At 40.3% G+C, this 15,308-nt stretch overlaps 2 protein-coding genes across 2 annotated transcripts; both read right to left on the bottom strand.

The window, feature by feature from the left end:
* Positions 1 to 691: 691 nt before the first annotated feature.
* LOC107573350 (zinc finger protein 366-like) lies at positions 692 to 11,259 on the bottom strand. The gene is made up of 3 exons (XM_016259792.1): positions 10,201 to 11,259; positions 5,793 to 5,984; positions 692 to 999 (listed from the first exon to the last, which is right to left on the bottom strand). The coding sequence occupies exons 1-3, from the start codon at positions 11,215 to 11,217 to the stop codon at positions 778 to 780; spliced, it is 1,431 nt and encodes a 476-aa protein (XP_016115278.1). The 5' UTR covers positions 11,218 to 11,259; the 3' UTR covers positions 692 to 777.
* A 4-nt stretch (positions 11,260 to 11,263) lies between these two features.
* On the bottom strand, positions 11,264 to 13,719 carry LOC107573336 (zinc finger protein 366-like). Its single transcript, XM_016259776.1, has 2 exons — positions 13,620 to 13,719; positions 11,264 to 12,113 (listed from the first exon to the last, which is right to left on the bottom strand). Exon 2 carries the CDS (start codon positions 12,068 to 12,070, stop codon positions 11,264 to 11,266), a length of 807 nt encoding a protein of 268 aa, XP_016115262.1. The 5' UTR covers positions 12,071 to 12,113; positions 13,620 to 13,719.
* Between the last annotated feature and the right edge of the window lie 1,589 nt (positions 13,720 to 15,308).

The raw sequence follows: 15,308 nt of genomic DNA, 5'->3' as shown, positions 1-15,308 counted from the left end.
TCTCCAATACTTCCTTTTCTTTGCTGAGGAAGTGTGTTACTCGTTTTAAGGAAGAAAACCTGTCCAAAAGGTTGTAGAGTAAAAATAGACTACATTTAAGTTTACTTAAGAATGTATTTGCTTGGCTGGCTGCTCTGATATTATAAGTACACAGTTATGCAAAAATGATGTTCTTCCTCAAGAGTATTTTATGTTTTTCAGTACATTCTTAAATCAAGATACATTTACTTGAGAAGCAAGTGTTGTGTTCTAAAAATGTATCAAAATGAAGTGAGTTCATGCTTAAAACAAAACAAACAATCTGCAAAAAAAAATATTTGATTTCCCTTTGAATTGTTTTTCTGAGCTCATTAGCCAATATTATTTCTCATTTTAAGCACAAACTCAATTCGTTTTGATGCATTTGTCAGGAAACATGACTTCTCAAATGTATCTTGAGTGAAGGATGTTTTGGAAAACAAGACAAATACTGAGGAAATCATGTTTCCAGTGATGTGTAAACATATCATTTTGTAAATTTCCTACCGTGAATATATCAAAACTTAATGTTTGATTAGTAATATGCATTGCTAAGAATTCATCTGGACAACTTTAAAGATGATTTTCTCAATATTTAGATTTTTTTGCACCCTCAGATTCCAGATTTTCAAATAGTTGCATCTCAAGCCAAATATTGTCCTATCCCAACAAACCATACATCAATGCAAAGCATATTTATTCAGATTATTTTCATTCTTTTAGATGATGCATCAATCTAAATGTCAAAAAAATGCACCCTTATGACTGGTTTTGTGGTCCGGGGTCACATATGTAAGGCTGCTCACCGCGAGCGTCCAGGCCTTGGTCCATGATGCCGTGTTTGACCTTCATGTGGCGGGTCAGGTTTCCCTTCAGCGTGAACTTGCTGGCGCAGTAAAGGCATTTGAAGGGTTTGCTGTCAGAATGCAGGTGCATGTGGCCCATCAGATTATGCATTCTGTTAAACTCCTTTCCACACAGCTGTAAAGAGAGTAACTATTCAGAAATCTTTGACCTGGTCAAGCACTATCAAAGCTATACAAGACTCACAAATGAAGCTTGTCATGGAATAAAACAACAAAAAAGGTCATTTATGTCACATTTTTGAGTTTGCATCTCACTTCTCTCACAATTCTAAGAAACAAGGTCAGAATTGTGAGATATAAATTCAGAACTGCGAGAAAAATGTCAAAGATAAAAAGTCGCAATTACCTTTTCATTTAGTTATTTTTATTCCGTGATGGAAACTGTGAATTGTGAGATGCAAACTCAGATTTCAGAGGAGAAAAAAACAAACAAAAACAAAACAACAACTCAGAGTTGCCACGTATAAACTGCAAGAAGGTCAAAATTGTGAGATAAAAAGTAGCAATTACTTTTAAAAAAAATTTTATTCCATGGAGGAAACAATTGCGAGACAGAAAAAAAATCATAATTGTGACAAACTCTTAATTGCGAGAAAAAAAGACCGGACTGTGAGATACAAACTCAGAATTGTCACATATAAACTCGCAATTGCAAGAAAATATGTAATAATTGTGAGCTAAAACGACACAATTACCTTTTTAAAATAGTTTTTTTATTTCATGGCAGAAACAAGCTTCCACTCAGTTTTCTAAATGTGTTTAATGTTGCTCAGCGAAATTTCCCTCCAATAGAATTTCGCGCGATCAAAATCGCGTTCCGGGGAGATCGCTTTAAACCGCGAACTAAAAAAAATAGTGTAATAGTGTAAAAGCAGACAAAAATTCCGCACACACATTTTCACGACTAATGCCGAGTTCACACTGCAGCCCGATTTTTCACTCGCCGACAGATTTTGCGAAATCGCCGACAAATGGCTGAAATCGGAGGCAAATCGGTGCTCGTACACGCGAGTGAGAATCACGTAGTGTGAATTATCAAAGACGCGATCTGAGAGAATCGCGTCACCGACACCCGCGAAATATTTGGCATGCTAAATATCTGGAGCTGTCGGCGATTCACAATCACGCTGTGTGCAATGAGTTCTGACTGAAAAACACATCGGCGATGACCTACAGCCAATGAGAGAGCAAGATACAGGGCAGCGGGAAGTTCGGGGAGGAGCTATATTAATCGTAGTTTGCGGACCAGTGTTGCCAAATCCACGATTGCCGCCGGTTGTTTTTCATGTCAGCAGGTTGAAGCGACCCCAATAAGTGATATTTAGGCACTGGAATGTGAATTGTACCAGGAGAACCCCGCAAAACAAATGTGTATTTTACCCCCCAAACGCGATTTTTACCGGGGGACCCCCTCGAAAGCAATTGGGCTATTTTCGGGCTAGTTTTGAGTAGTAATCGGGGTTATGTTTTAAATAGGGCTGTCAAGTGATTATTTAAAAAAAAATCTAATTAATTACTTAATGTACCAATTAATCAAATTATTCTCAAATTAATGAGATTAAATAATGAACATGCACATCATGTGCCGATTAAAGATAAAGTTATTATTAAAGATTAGTTATCGTGTTCATTTAGAAAAAAAACACTGAATAGACATTACAGAAAAGTTCCTGAAATATAAGTAGCTTTAGATAAAAATATTTTAATTCAACATACAAAAATACAAATAAATTGTGAAATATTAAATTATAAAAAAAAAAAAACGATACTCTATATACAACTAATACCTGTCTTAAGTCAGTGAGTCATTCATTCAATCGATTCGTTCAAACGGCTGATTCATTCCGAAACGAAGCAAGTGACTGCCTTTACGAATGGTTCACTGAATCATTGAAGTGGCAATAATCTTTTTTTACTTTGTATTCAGTGCCAGAAACGGGCTTCCATACTAAGCTACCGTTTTTGCACTGGAACGTGCTTGCTAACGTGACCGCAGCTTTACTTGGTAATTTATTTCACTTTTCCAGTACAAATATCTTAACAATCAAGCTTTTCATGATTTCTCACCCCATCTGCAGTTATTTTTCTTGTTTTAAGCATACAAAATACAAGGTTTCTCAGAAAACAAGACTTAATATAAATCGCTCATTTTGATTCTCAATTAAATGTATCATGATCTAAAAATATTTCCATGTTTGTACCAGAAAATGACTTTTTTTTTTTTTTTTCCTTTTGCAGTGTAAACAAGAAGTACATATTACTGAGTAACTGGCATTTCTTGCCAGATATTTGGTTTATTTTTGCTCGTGCCAGCAAAATGAATTCAGTTCTGTAATTCTATGCAGCAAAAGCAGAGCAGTGGAGTGACTGGTGTCTTATATTGGTATTCATGCTGCGTAAAAGCCTTACCAAAGGTGACTGTAATTCACAGCCTCTCATGAAAGCATTTCATCGTCGAAGAGAGAGTTACAGTAGACTTCATGACAGCTGAGAGTTTCTCTCAGGAATATGAAGGAGTTTGCAGGAGCCAGTGGAGGGCTGGACCATTTTTTTATTAGGGTGGTCCTTTCCTTTCCTTCAGGAGGATAGAGGGACTGTAAACTGTCCGACGGACCGTGAGAAAACAGGAAGTGCTTCTGAGCACAAGAGAAAGCGAGATGAAATCTATTTGTGGGGCCTGTTCTCGGGGGACGAGAGAGCCATTGTTACACAGTCAGTTTGTGCAGCGATATCCTTCCTATAGACGAGGAGACACTCAACTGCCAAAAACGTATCTGGTCATCGTTGAGACCAGCCCAAGGTCACACGCATTCCAAAACAACCAAGAATTCATGAAGGGCTGGATGTCTTTGCATCCTTATTACGATGTACAGTCATTGAAGAACTGAAGGTATATATTCACATGCATATGTTCACATTCCGTTTGTACAGCACAAGCAGCTTTGCGTTGCTCATGGCAAAAATATTTTTTTGTCTTGTTTTCAGTCAAAATCTCAAAAAATGCCTTTCTTGTTTTCAGAAAAAGCGAGTCAAACTTAAGTTTTTGCTTGAAACAAGCAAAATAATCTGCCAACGGAGTGAGCAAAATAATACACTATAAAAATGCTGGGTTAAATACAATCCAGTGGTGGGTAAAATAGGGACAAACCCAGCAATTGGGCTGTTTTGACCCAGCGGTTGGGTTGTACTTAACAAAGCATTTTTTAGGGTGTATTATTTTCTGTTAGAAATAAGTTTATTTTGGTTGTTCTAAGCAAAAACTAATTTTTGCTGAAAACAAGACAATAATTTTTACTTGTCTAGAAAAACCTTGATTTAAGAATTTTTAGATATCTTGGCTGAAAGCAAAACAAAATATCTAAGTAAGAAAAGCAGCTTTGCAGTGCTTCTTATTATTCAATTAACGGGGTTTCTGCAGGTCTTAAAAGTTCTTAAATCAGAGCATAAAGTCTTCAATTCATAATGTCATGGCATTAAATGAATCTCTTCCTCTATTTTCATCTTGTTTTCCAGTATCTAAACATCCTTGAAGAAATCAAGTCTTGTTTTCTGAGAAACTGAACAAAATGAAGTGAGTTTATGATTAAAACAAGAACAAATATCTGGGGAAATGAAACCTTTTTGCCCTTTGAATGAATCAGAATCAAAAAGAGCTTTATTGCCAAGTGTGTTTATAGAAAGTACAGACATAGTGCTGACATACATATCATTTAAGGTAATAAAACACTAATAATAAAGAGAATAGACAATACATTAATTCATAATAACAATATAGTCATAAAATATAGAGAAAAAGACAATTAAGTTGATTTTTCTGACTCCATCGGCAGATATTTGTTCTTGTTTTAATCATAAACTCACTTCACTTTGATCAGTTCCTCAGAAAACAAGGCGTCTTATCTTAAGTCATTTTGCTTCACAAGTAAACTGATTTAAGAATCTTCACCGTAAAACAGGACACTTTTTTTTTGCAGAGTGATCAGAAGGTACAGTAAAAATTATTTGCATATTCTAGTACAGAGCTATTCAAACCTTAAATTTAGAGGTAATGGAATCTGTATTTTTAAACTTTGAAGTATTGCTTACTTTTAGAGACCATATTGCCTTTAATTGATTCCTTCCCAAGCCTTAAATTTGCCTTCATCAAACCTGCACACTGTAAAAAATTATTGTGAATTTAACAGTAAAAGACTGTAAAAATGCTACAGTAAAAACCTGTTAACTGGTTAGCAGTAAGTTTCCATACTATATTCGGTGAATAAATGTAATTACATTCAATGTAATTTTACAGTAAAATGCTGTTAAAAATACGGTTTTTGGAAGTGAAAAAGAAAAAGTCATTGTATAATTTACAGTGAAAAAACGTAAATTGACACTCCCAGAATTCCCTGCATGACACTTCATATTTGTTGTTTTTTTGTTGAAATAACATGTTTCTTCTTAGTTTTTTCTTATCAGTTGTGTACATTAGGGTTTAATCTTACATCTAATGTTGTTAAATGAATGTTTATTGCATTATTTCAGTTTCATGTGTGTCACCGTGATGGGGTTTAGTGTTAGTGTGAATGACACTGTGCACCTTCTATATATAAGTATTGTCCTCCTCAGCTCGTAGAAAAGCTGTTTGTGATGAGCTTTGGTTCATCGTGTGACTTTCTCATCACCACCAGTTCTTGGTGGTTATCAGTGCATTACAATGATTCAGATATTACGTCAATATGTTGGTTTATTAACATTACATCAGTTATTGAAATATGGTATTTTATTGTGAATTTCAGTCAAGTCTGTAAAACCTAAAATGTTGCTACCATGTTTTTTTACGGTGAAGTTTTTACCGTAATTGTACTGTAAATGTCACAGATTTTTTTTTTTACAGTGTGGATTAATGCCGTTGAGTCGGCGACGCACCTTGCATTTGTAGGGCTTGATGTCGGAGTGGACGATCATGTGAGCCTTGAGCGTCTGCTTCTGGACGAAGCTCTTGTAGCACAGCTGGCACTGATACGCTCGGATGTTGGTGTGAATCAGAACGTGCCGCTTCATGTTAGCCAGCAGCGTGAACTCACGGCCACAGATGCGACACTTGTGCTCCTTCACTCCCTGAAACACACACGGAGGAGGATGAACGGTCCATGAGGAGCCAAACGAGACTCATCAATGCTCTTTAGAGCAGATTCACAGTTATAGACATTTGATCAGTTCATGCATTCCCTGGGAATCAAACCCATGGCCTTGGTTTTGATCTACAGGAATAGATATGAGGTAGGCTTCTCCATTGGTTTTGCTTCAGCACCCATGCATATTTAGTTTACTGGACATCAAGTAGTGATACAATCTTAAAAAAATAACAAAATATTCTTAAAACCGAACACTGCAATTGGTGGTTTCTTATATGGTTTTTATGTGCTCGATGGCCAATGATTCATAGCATAAACCAATTTTATGCATATTTATTGCAGTCTTAAAGGTCCCCTGAAATGCTTAGAAACACGCAGCGTTACTCTATGTGTTGACGTCATTTTAACTGAAACAGGAAGAGGATATATCAAGCAGCCACGCCCCTTTTTAATATAGCCAATAGCGTTCGTTTATATCACAGCTTGGGCTAGGAGCCGTTCAGAGCCGTTGAGCTCCGTAAAGCCGCATTTGACAGAGTATGCCAGCCAGGGGCGGACTTACCCATTAGGCAAAGGTAGGCAACCGCCTTGGGCCCCCAAAAACCAAGGGCCCCCTAAAATGCTTTTCATATAGGAGATGCGCATTAAGCGCTGACACGCGAAGAGTTGCTGTTTACGGTGTTTATTACCACAACAACCGTCAACGTCCTTTTTGTGTATCCTGCTTGAAGGAGATGAAAATATCATGCATCTGAAGCTGTAATTAAATATTGAGAAACAGTGTGTATTATATGTTTATAATTATTTTAAGTGCCGCTTGCTCATTTATGAGAAGGAACCAAGTAGAGGACACATACGCAGTTACTTTTTTGGTTGCTATAATCCTTAGGTGTGTAAATGTATAATTGCCTTTTCATTATTTTTTTCAGTTTTATTTAAATTTGTAGTTAAATAATATTTTAAAGTTTAGAATTAGACAGCCTTTGCACACAGGCTTACGGTGGTAACTCATCAGTGGACTTTACTCGTCAATATAGACTATATTTTTCTCACTAATTCAAGGTTTTATATGATTGAATCTCTGAATGGAACCAACTGTCTTCAGAAAAGTTTCGATGGCATTTTCATTTTATCTGATAAAGTAGCGTTTATGAGAGGAGCCCTGCTTTTTTTACAGCCAATACCAGGAAAACTGCTATATTTCTGACGTTCCAAAAGCGCCTCCTACTGGCAGAGAATGAATGTTCATTTTCAATAATCCAGTCTGCAGTTTTTGTTCAGACCAATGCGAAAATCCACTCACATAACCCCGTTTTAAATTAAAATAATAATTTATACTTCTGGCTCACCCCTGGTTTAAATGCTCAATTGTGAGGTTTATTATTTTATAATTTATTTAGTTTTTGTGAAAACCTGTATCTCAACTGTAAATCAGTTGCTATTTCATGCGCTACAACATGAAAGAAAGCCATTATAACATGTACATGAAAAATGTAGAAACATTGGACACACCTATGGGGCACCATTGAGCAGCAGCAAGCGTCACAACAAAAAAGGAACCTCAAGGTTGATCTAGGAAAATGTGTGCAAATGTATAGGGCCCCATTCCTATATTTTACCTGGGGCCCCCAATTCACTAAATCCGCCCCTGATGCCAGCCACAATCTCATCCATATTGCTATAAAATATAGCATTCTGTGTAGAATTCAAATAGCTCCGATACATTTAGTGGTCTGCGGCGACTCGTGCATGTGATCCGCTCCATGCTATCGTGTCTCTGGAGCGGAGCAGAGTGTGTGTGTGGTGCGGTGGTTAGCGGGACACAGCGCCAAACCAGACTTCTTCTTTTCCTCAATGGAAGCATGTTTACACTGTTTGAATCGTTCCCTGTCCCCTATATAGTGCACTACGTGCCATTCACTATACAGAAAACATTCTGTGGACAAGTGACCGATTTCAGGTGTGTGTGGTGCGGTGGTTAGCGGGACACAGCGCCAAACCAGACTTCTTCTTTTCCTCAATGGAAGCATGTTTACACTGTTTGAATCGTTCCCTGTCCCCTATATAGTGCACTACGTGCCAGTCACTGTACAGAAAACATTCTGTGGACAAGTGACCGATTTCAACCGCGGCATCAGCGTCTATTTTATAGTGTAGGGGGCGGGGCTTCGGATTCTAGAGAGCATTTGATTGGACAGAAAGTTTGATGTACGATGTGACGTCAAAAAAATCATTGAGCCGTTTTGTCGGAAGTGACGAACTGCAAGCTTTGAATGTTTATATCTTCTAAATGCGAATCAGAATCCATCCTGCTGTCACGAGCGGCAGAGGCATGTGCGCTTAGAATAAACGGACGATATCGTTCGCTGGTGTGGACGCTAATATCGTTATCTTTATAGTTATCGTTCTTGGTGTGAACGGGGCTTTAGTCGTGTTTTCTTGTAGTTTTATTGATGATTATTGCAGGGTGAGGGCGTCGCAACCTGTTCATGTTTCACCTAGATGTTACAATTCGATTGTAATTGATGCCCGACCTTTGACATTAGCACCTGAAGAAATGGTAAGTGGTTTTCTTCTTCCTTTTCAAAGTAAGTCTGCATTTAGTAGTTGCATTGTATGCTGTGTCTTTAGCATTGTTTTGTTTTTTCACTGCTTTTTCTGAACCTCAGATATAAACTATATTTTAGTCTTGTTTGTTGTTTTCCAGTCCAAATATCTAAAGATTCTTGAATCAAGATACATTTACATTTATGCATTTAGCAGACGGTTTTATCCAAAGCAACTAGCAAAATAAGTCAACAGTCATAATATACAATGGCAAGTTTATTGGACCTTTTATTTACTTGAGAAGCAATCAATCAACAATTATCCTTGCACACCTATCGATTGAAAAACGACCAAAAACAGTTCCGACATCAAAACAAAAGAAGAATAAAAAATGTATCAAAAAAAGATGTTGTTTTTAATTTGGATTGTGTATGAAAATATTGTGTTATTTTTTTTTTTTTTGACTTAATATTTTGCTATAAAGTCAGCTTTTCAAATAAATGCATGTTCGTTTAAGAATGTTTAGCTATTTGATGATGAACATTGCTTTTTGCAGTACTGAAAATATTATATTTCGAAACAATTTTCAAGTACACTTTTCACAATTTACACAAAATCATGTACAGTTTTGAACAGTTTTAGTAATATTTTGAATTACACTGAAACAGTTAGTGTAGGATTTTCTTTGAAACTATTTTCAGTCAGAAATTACTTGTAAATGTCACAAATAATGACACACTGAATTAAAATGGACTAAGATTGTATTTTCTTGCATTTTTTTTAAATGTGTGAAAAATAAACTTTTACAGTGTAGTTTTTATTTTTATATTTATATTCTCATTTTAATTTTAGTTAAAGTTTTAATAATTTGTTGTGTTTTTGCCATTTTTATTAGTTTTTGTTCTAATAAAGACCGAAACTGTATTTTCTACTGCAACTATCTACAGTGAAAAATAATGTTTACAGTGTAGGTTTTATTTTTATATTTTCTGTTATCATTTTAATTGTAGTAAATTGTTTCTGATTTGATGAACATTGCTTTTTGCAGTACTGAAAATATTATATTTCGAAACAATTTTCAAGTACACTTTTCACAATTTACACAAAATCATGTACAGTTTTGAACAGTTTTAGTAATATTTTGAATTACACTGAAACAGTTAGTGTAGGATTGTCTTTGAAACTATTTTCAGTCAGAAATTACTTGTAAATGTCACAAATAATGACACACTGAATTAAAATGGACTAAGATTGTATTTTCTTGCATTTTTTTTAAATGTGTGAAAAATAAACTTTTACAGTGTAGTTTTTATTTTTATATTTATATTCTCATTTTAATTTTAGTTAAAGTTTTAATAATTTGTTGTGATTTGCCATTTTTATTAGTTTTTGTTCTTTTTAAATATTAAAGACCGAAACTGTATTTTCTACTGCAACTATCTACAGTGAAAAATAATGTTTACAGTGTAGGTTTTATTTTTATATTATGTTATTATGTTATCATTTTAATTGTAGTAAATTGTTTCTGATTTTGTTGTGTTTTTGCCGTTTTTATTAGTTTTTGTTCTTTTTAAATACTAAAGACCGAAACTGTATTTTCTACTGCAAAAATCTTTTCTACAGCGTACGTCACAGTCCCGCCCTCCTCTCACCTTGTGCGTGAGCGCGTGCTGCTTGAGATGATGCGACTGGACGAACTCCATCCCGCACTCGCTGCAGATGAACGGCCGGATGTCCTTGTGCTTCATCATGTGGTTCTGCAGCTGGCTGGGATACTGGAAGCTCTTGCCGCATTCGCCGCAGTCGTACTGCACAGGGCCGCGGTGCGCCGTCAGGTGGCGCTTGAGCTGCGCCAGCGTGGGGAAGTCGAGTCCGCACTCCACGCACACGTTCTCCTGGCCTCTCTCGTGCTTGAGCTCATGTGCGCGGAGCTCGCTGGGATACGCAAAGCCCCGGCCGCAGACGCCGCAGCTGTAGGGCTTGACGTCGCTGTGCTGCATCATGTGTCTCTTCAGGTGGCTGGTCTGTGTGAAGGCTTTGTGGCACACCTGGCATTTGTGCGGCCGCGCGCCCTGGTGCGTCAGCTTGTGTGTGTGCAGGTGGCTCAGCTGCTTGAAGAGTTTCCCACAGAGGTTGCATTCGTGCGGCTTGATGCCGCTGTGGCCCAGGATGTGCGTGATTAGGTTATATTTAGACGTGTAGGACTTCTCGCACATGCGGCACTTCCAGCGCTTCTGATCGCCACCCACGTCTATATAGTAGCTGTCGTCCACGTGCACGTTCAGATTTTCGACTTTGCTGGCTTCTTGGCTCCTGCGGCGAAACCGCACGGCCTCTGTAGGGTAGAAGGGATTCGGAGAGAGATGCGGGATGGAGCCGGGCAGGAGGAACGGGAACGGGACCAGACTAGGGTGGAAAGGAGGGAAGTAGGGCGCGGGAGAGCGCAGGAGTAACGGCGACGGAGGCCACAGCGGCAGTGGCTTCACTGTCTCCTGCTTCACCTGGACGACACGATGGAGCCGCAGTCGGTTGAGGTCGATCATGTCCGGGAAGTATCGGTGTGGCTGAGGCACAACGGGATGAGGAAGAGGATAGGGAAGAAGAGAAAGGTCGATGTTTCTGCTGGTGAAGTCCTCTGGACGCTTGCTTTTGCTCTCGTTCGAATCCATGCTGGAGGTTTCTACACGATCAGATCAAATCATCCATCACCTGCTGTCAGTCGAGTCCGCACTCCACGCACACGTTCTCCTGGCCTCTCTCGTGCTTGAGCTCATGTGCGCGGAGCTCGCTGGGATACGCAAAGCCCCGGCCGCAGACGCCGCAGCTGTAGGGCTTGACGTCGCTGTGCTGCATCATGTGTCTCTTCAGGTGGCTGGTCTGTGTGAAGGCTTTGTGGCACACCTGGCATTTGTGCGGCCGCGCGCCCTGGTGCGTCAGCTTGTGTGTGTGCAGGTGGCTCAGCTGCTTGAAGAGTTTCCCACAGAGGTTGCATTCGTGCGGCTTGATGCCGCTGTGGCCCAGGATGTGCGTGATTAGGTTATATTTAGACGTGTAGGACTTCTCGCACATGCGGCACTTCCAGCGCTTCTGATCGCCACCCACGTCTATATAGTAGCTGTCGTCCACGTGCACGTTCAGATTTTCGACTTTGCTGGCTTCTTGGCTCCTGCGGCGAAACCGCACGGCCTCTGTAGGGTAGAAGGGATTCGGAGAGAGATGCGGGATGGAGCCGGGCAGGAGGAACGGGAACGGGACCAGACTAGGGTGGAAAGGAGGGAAGTAGGGCGCGGGAGAGCGCAGGAGTAACGGCGACGGAGGCCACAGCGGCAGTGGCTTCACTGTCTCCTGCTTCACCTGGACGACACGATGGAGCCGCAGTCGGTTGAGGTCGATCATGTCCGGGAAGTATCGGTGTGGCTGAGGCACAACGGGATGAGGAAGAGGATAGGGAAGAAGAGAAAGGTCGATGTTTCTGCTGGTGAAGTCCTCTGGACGCTTGCTTTCGCTCTCGTTCGAATCCATGCTGGAGGTTTCTACACGATCAGATCAAATCATCCATCACCTGCTGTCAAAACATGTGGAATGAGTTACTGCATTCATGCATTTGGCAGAAGCTTGTATCCAAAGTCATTTGGATTGCATTCACATTTGATCAGTTCATGCATTTGCTGGGAATCGAACCCTTGACCTTGGCGTTGCAAGCGCCACTGCAAAAAAAGTGATGTTTTTACAGTACAAATATCTAAACATTTTCAAATTAAGACACATTTACTTGAAACTTTAGTGTATCAAAATGAAGTGAGTTTTTGCGTAAAATAAGAAAAATATCTGCCAATGGGGTCAGAAAAACAATTGTTTTCACTTTGAATTTAGTTTCATTTTCTGACTCCACTGGCAGATGTTTTTCTTGTTTTAGGCATAAACTCACTTCATCTGTATGCATTTTTCAGATTTTAAAGTCATTTAGCTTCTCAAGTAAATGTACCTTGATTTAAGATTGTACACTAAGTAACTTTTGCAGCTACATGAATTGATCTTCACTGGCTTTGTTGTAAACTAGAACTAGAAATCCCGTTGTGTTCCTATCAGACAGACGCGACGCTCTCTTCCTCTCTGCTGTTCCTCTGTGTTTCATTTTCACTGCATTAGAACTGGAACTTCTCTTTTTCATTACAAGCCATTAGCCGGTGCTGCCATTCGAGAATACAATCATATCTCAGCGAGGAAATACTCAAAAACGAGCCCAACTAATGCAAACAACACCAAATACTTCTGCCTTAAACAGACGAATGGCATTAATGACACAAACAGCAGACAGAAACCTATCCTCAAATGAAGAATTCGCATGCATAACCACACATTTCAAACTAAACATGCAGATTATTTACTAAACCCTACATGAGCTAAATACAGAAATCAGAGTTTCATAGTCTGAATGTTTTCCTTTTGCAAAAAACATGATGCTCTCTAGTATGCATTTGTATTGCTAAAACATGCAGTTTAATGTAAACCCAAAACATGCACTGCACAACAGTTTTATTTGGTATTTTCCCCATGTTTTCCAGAGCAAATATCTCAAAATTCTTACCTCTTAAGAAACATTTACTTGCAAGCAAAATGACTTGAGAAATGAAGTCTTGTTTTCTGAAAAATGCATCATAATTAAGTGAGTTTTTGCCTTAAACAAGAACAAACATCTGCCAAAGGAGTCAGAAAAACAAAGTTATTTCAAAAATAAAACATGTGTTTTTCGAACCCCATTAGCAGATATTTTTTCATTTCAAGCGCATGAAGTCACTTAATTTAGATTTTTTTTCTTCCAGAAAATAGCATTTGTTACCTGCCATTTTTCTTCTCAAGTAATTATATCTTGATCTAAGGATCTTTAGACATTTGCATTGCAAAACAAGACAAAAATACTGAAGAAGAACATCATTTTCAGCACGTTAGTGCATCATGTGAACATTTGATTATTACAGAATCCATATTGATCCATAACTGAACACCTGCACCTGTAAAGCGCATCGGTGTGTGTGTGTGTGTGTGTGTGTGTGTGTGTGTGGTCTCTTACCTGTCTCCTGCTCGGCTCTCCTCACAATGAGCTCCAGCCGCACAAACAGCATTTGAAGTGACTTAAGAAAGAGAACAGGAACAATCACTTTGTTCTCATTTTTTCAGATGAGTACCTTCGCAGAGAAGGAAGGAAGGGAGGGAGAGGAAGTCAACAAGCCTGTGCTTTCCTGCACAAAAATAAGGAAACACTAGATACACATCTCCATTCCTCTTCGAAATGCTGCGGAGGATTGAAGCGACCACATTTACGCTGGAGATCAGAGCGCACATATGACCAGCCTCTAATTTCTCCATCACTGCACTGATTTAAGATGTAATGTTACGAGCAAACCACCCTGACTGATGACCTTTGACCCCTAGCCATAATTCTACACGCAACTGTCCTATTTAGAAGTCACTGTGTTTTATTGAGGACAGCATCAGTGAAGAATGCAAAACATCCAATGAGTGCAAACTCGTATGGCAAAAAAGCTATATTGTTTTTCTGATCAAAATATATTTCAAGTATATGGCTTGTCTAAATCTTCAAAGGCAAAAAAAAAACTAAAAAACTAAACAAAACAAAAACTAACAAAATATATGTACATACTTTTAAAGAGGCAAGAAAATACATTTTGGATAAATTCAAAATATGTAGCTTTTTAAAATATATTGTGACGAGCGTCCCGAGCTCATATCAGCGTTGCCCTGGAAACGGACGAGGAACACCTGCACCCGCTCATCACGGGCTGATTGGTCACAGCTGAGAGTCATCAGCCCACGGCCAGATAAGCCGCGTGAGGCCCGAGGAAGGGGAGAAGAGATGCTCTCCCAGAAGCTGAAGTCTAACGTGTTGTCTCCTTTGCATTCCAGAAACCAGCCCGTGACCAAGCAGCCCACGCACGAGCACCGCACGGACTCACCGACACTGGAACACGCTCACGGAGAAGTACCGACTCACACACGGAGAAGCCTCGACTCACCTCAGGACCCAGCGCACTCACTTGAGCACTTTCTCTGTGAATAAATCCACCCTCCGGGGTATTTATTTGAGCTCTCCTTGTCGCGTGTTCCTTCCACCCCGTTACACTGGTGGAGAATGCAGGTATAAAAAAAGTGGTGAAGGATACGAGGAAGTGAAGAGGGAAATTATGGCCCGGCTGGGGCTGTCTCCGGTATGCGCGGCCCAATACTTCCATGACTGGGTCTATCAACCCCGCTTGCCCGCCCGTGCCCAGGCGGCCGAGTTGTCTCGTCTGGCGCAACACTGGCTGCTGGACGGGGGGCCTACGGCCGCCCACGTAGCGGAACGCGTGGTGATCGATCGACTCCTCAGAGCTCTACCACGGACCCACCGCCAAGCCGTGGGGATGCGGAACCCCGCTACAACCCTGGAACTCGTGGAGGCAATGGAGCTGGCGGAGGCGGCACACCGGCGGGAGTCTGGGGAGCGAGGGCCGCCTTTTCCCCGGAGGGTGGCCCAGGAGCAACGCGCGCCGGAGGGCATCTCCCGACCAGTAAGCAGGCCGGCGGCTCCCACTCCGCGGGATGAGCCCATGCCGACCGAAGTCACCTCCACTCCTGCACGGACATGGCTGGCCGGGTGCATAGTACATCGGGACCTGCCAGCGGGAGCCCCGGAAGTCAGGGTCGAGGTAAACGGCCGGCCGTGTCGGGCGCTGCTGGACTCGGGCAGCTCGGTCAGCCT

The sequence above is a fragment of the Sinocyclocheilus grahami genome, unplaced genomic scaffold (assembly GCF_001515645.1).
Source record: "Sinocyclocheilus grahami isolate Dianchi unplaced genomic scaffold, SAMN03320097.WGS_v1.1 scaffold1921.1, whole genome shotgun sequence".
NCBI lineage: Eukaryota > Metazoa > Chordata > Actinopteri > Cypriniformes > Cyprinidae > Sinocyclocheilus > Sinocyclocheilus grahami.
This window is presented reverse-complemented; position numbering and strand designations above follow the sequence as displayed.

What these genes read in the sequence shown, in the direction of transcription:
- LOC107573336 (XM_016259776.1), bottom strand. Translation starts at nt 12,070, where the DNA reads ATGGATTCGAACGAGAGCGAAAGCAAGCGTCCAGAGGACTTCACCAGC.
- LOC107573350 (XM_016259792.1), bottom strand. Translation starts at nt 11,217, where the DNA reads ATGGATTCGAACGAGAGCAAAAGCAAGCGTCCAGAGGACTTCACCAGC. An exon ending in AGCACGCGCTCACGCACAAG is followed by an intron (nt 5,985 to 10,200) that starts GTGAGAGGAGGG and finishes TGTGTGTTTCAG; the next exon opens with GGAGTGAAGGAGCACAAGTG. An exon ending in TCAAGCCCTACAAATGCAAG is followed by an intron (nt 1,000 to 5,792) that starts GTGCGTCGCCGA and finishes CTCTCTTTACAG; the next exon opens with CTGTGTGGAAAGGAGTTTAA.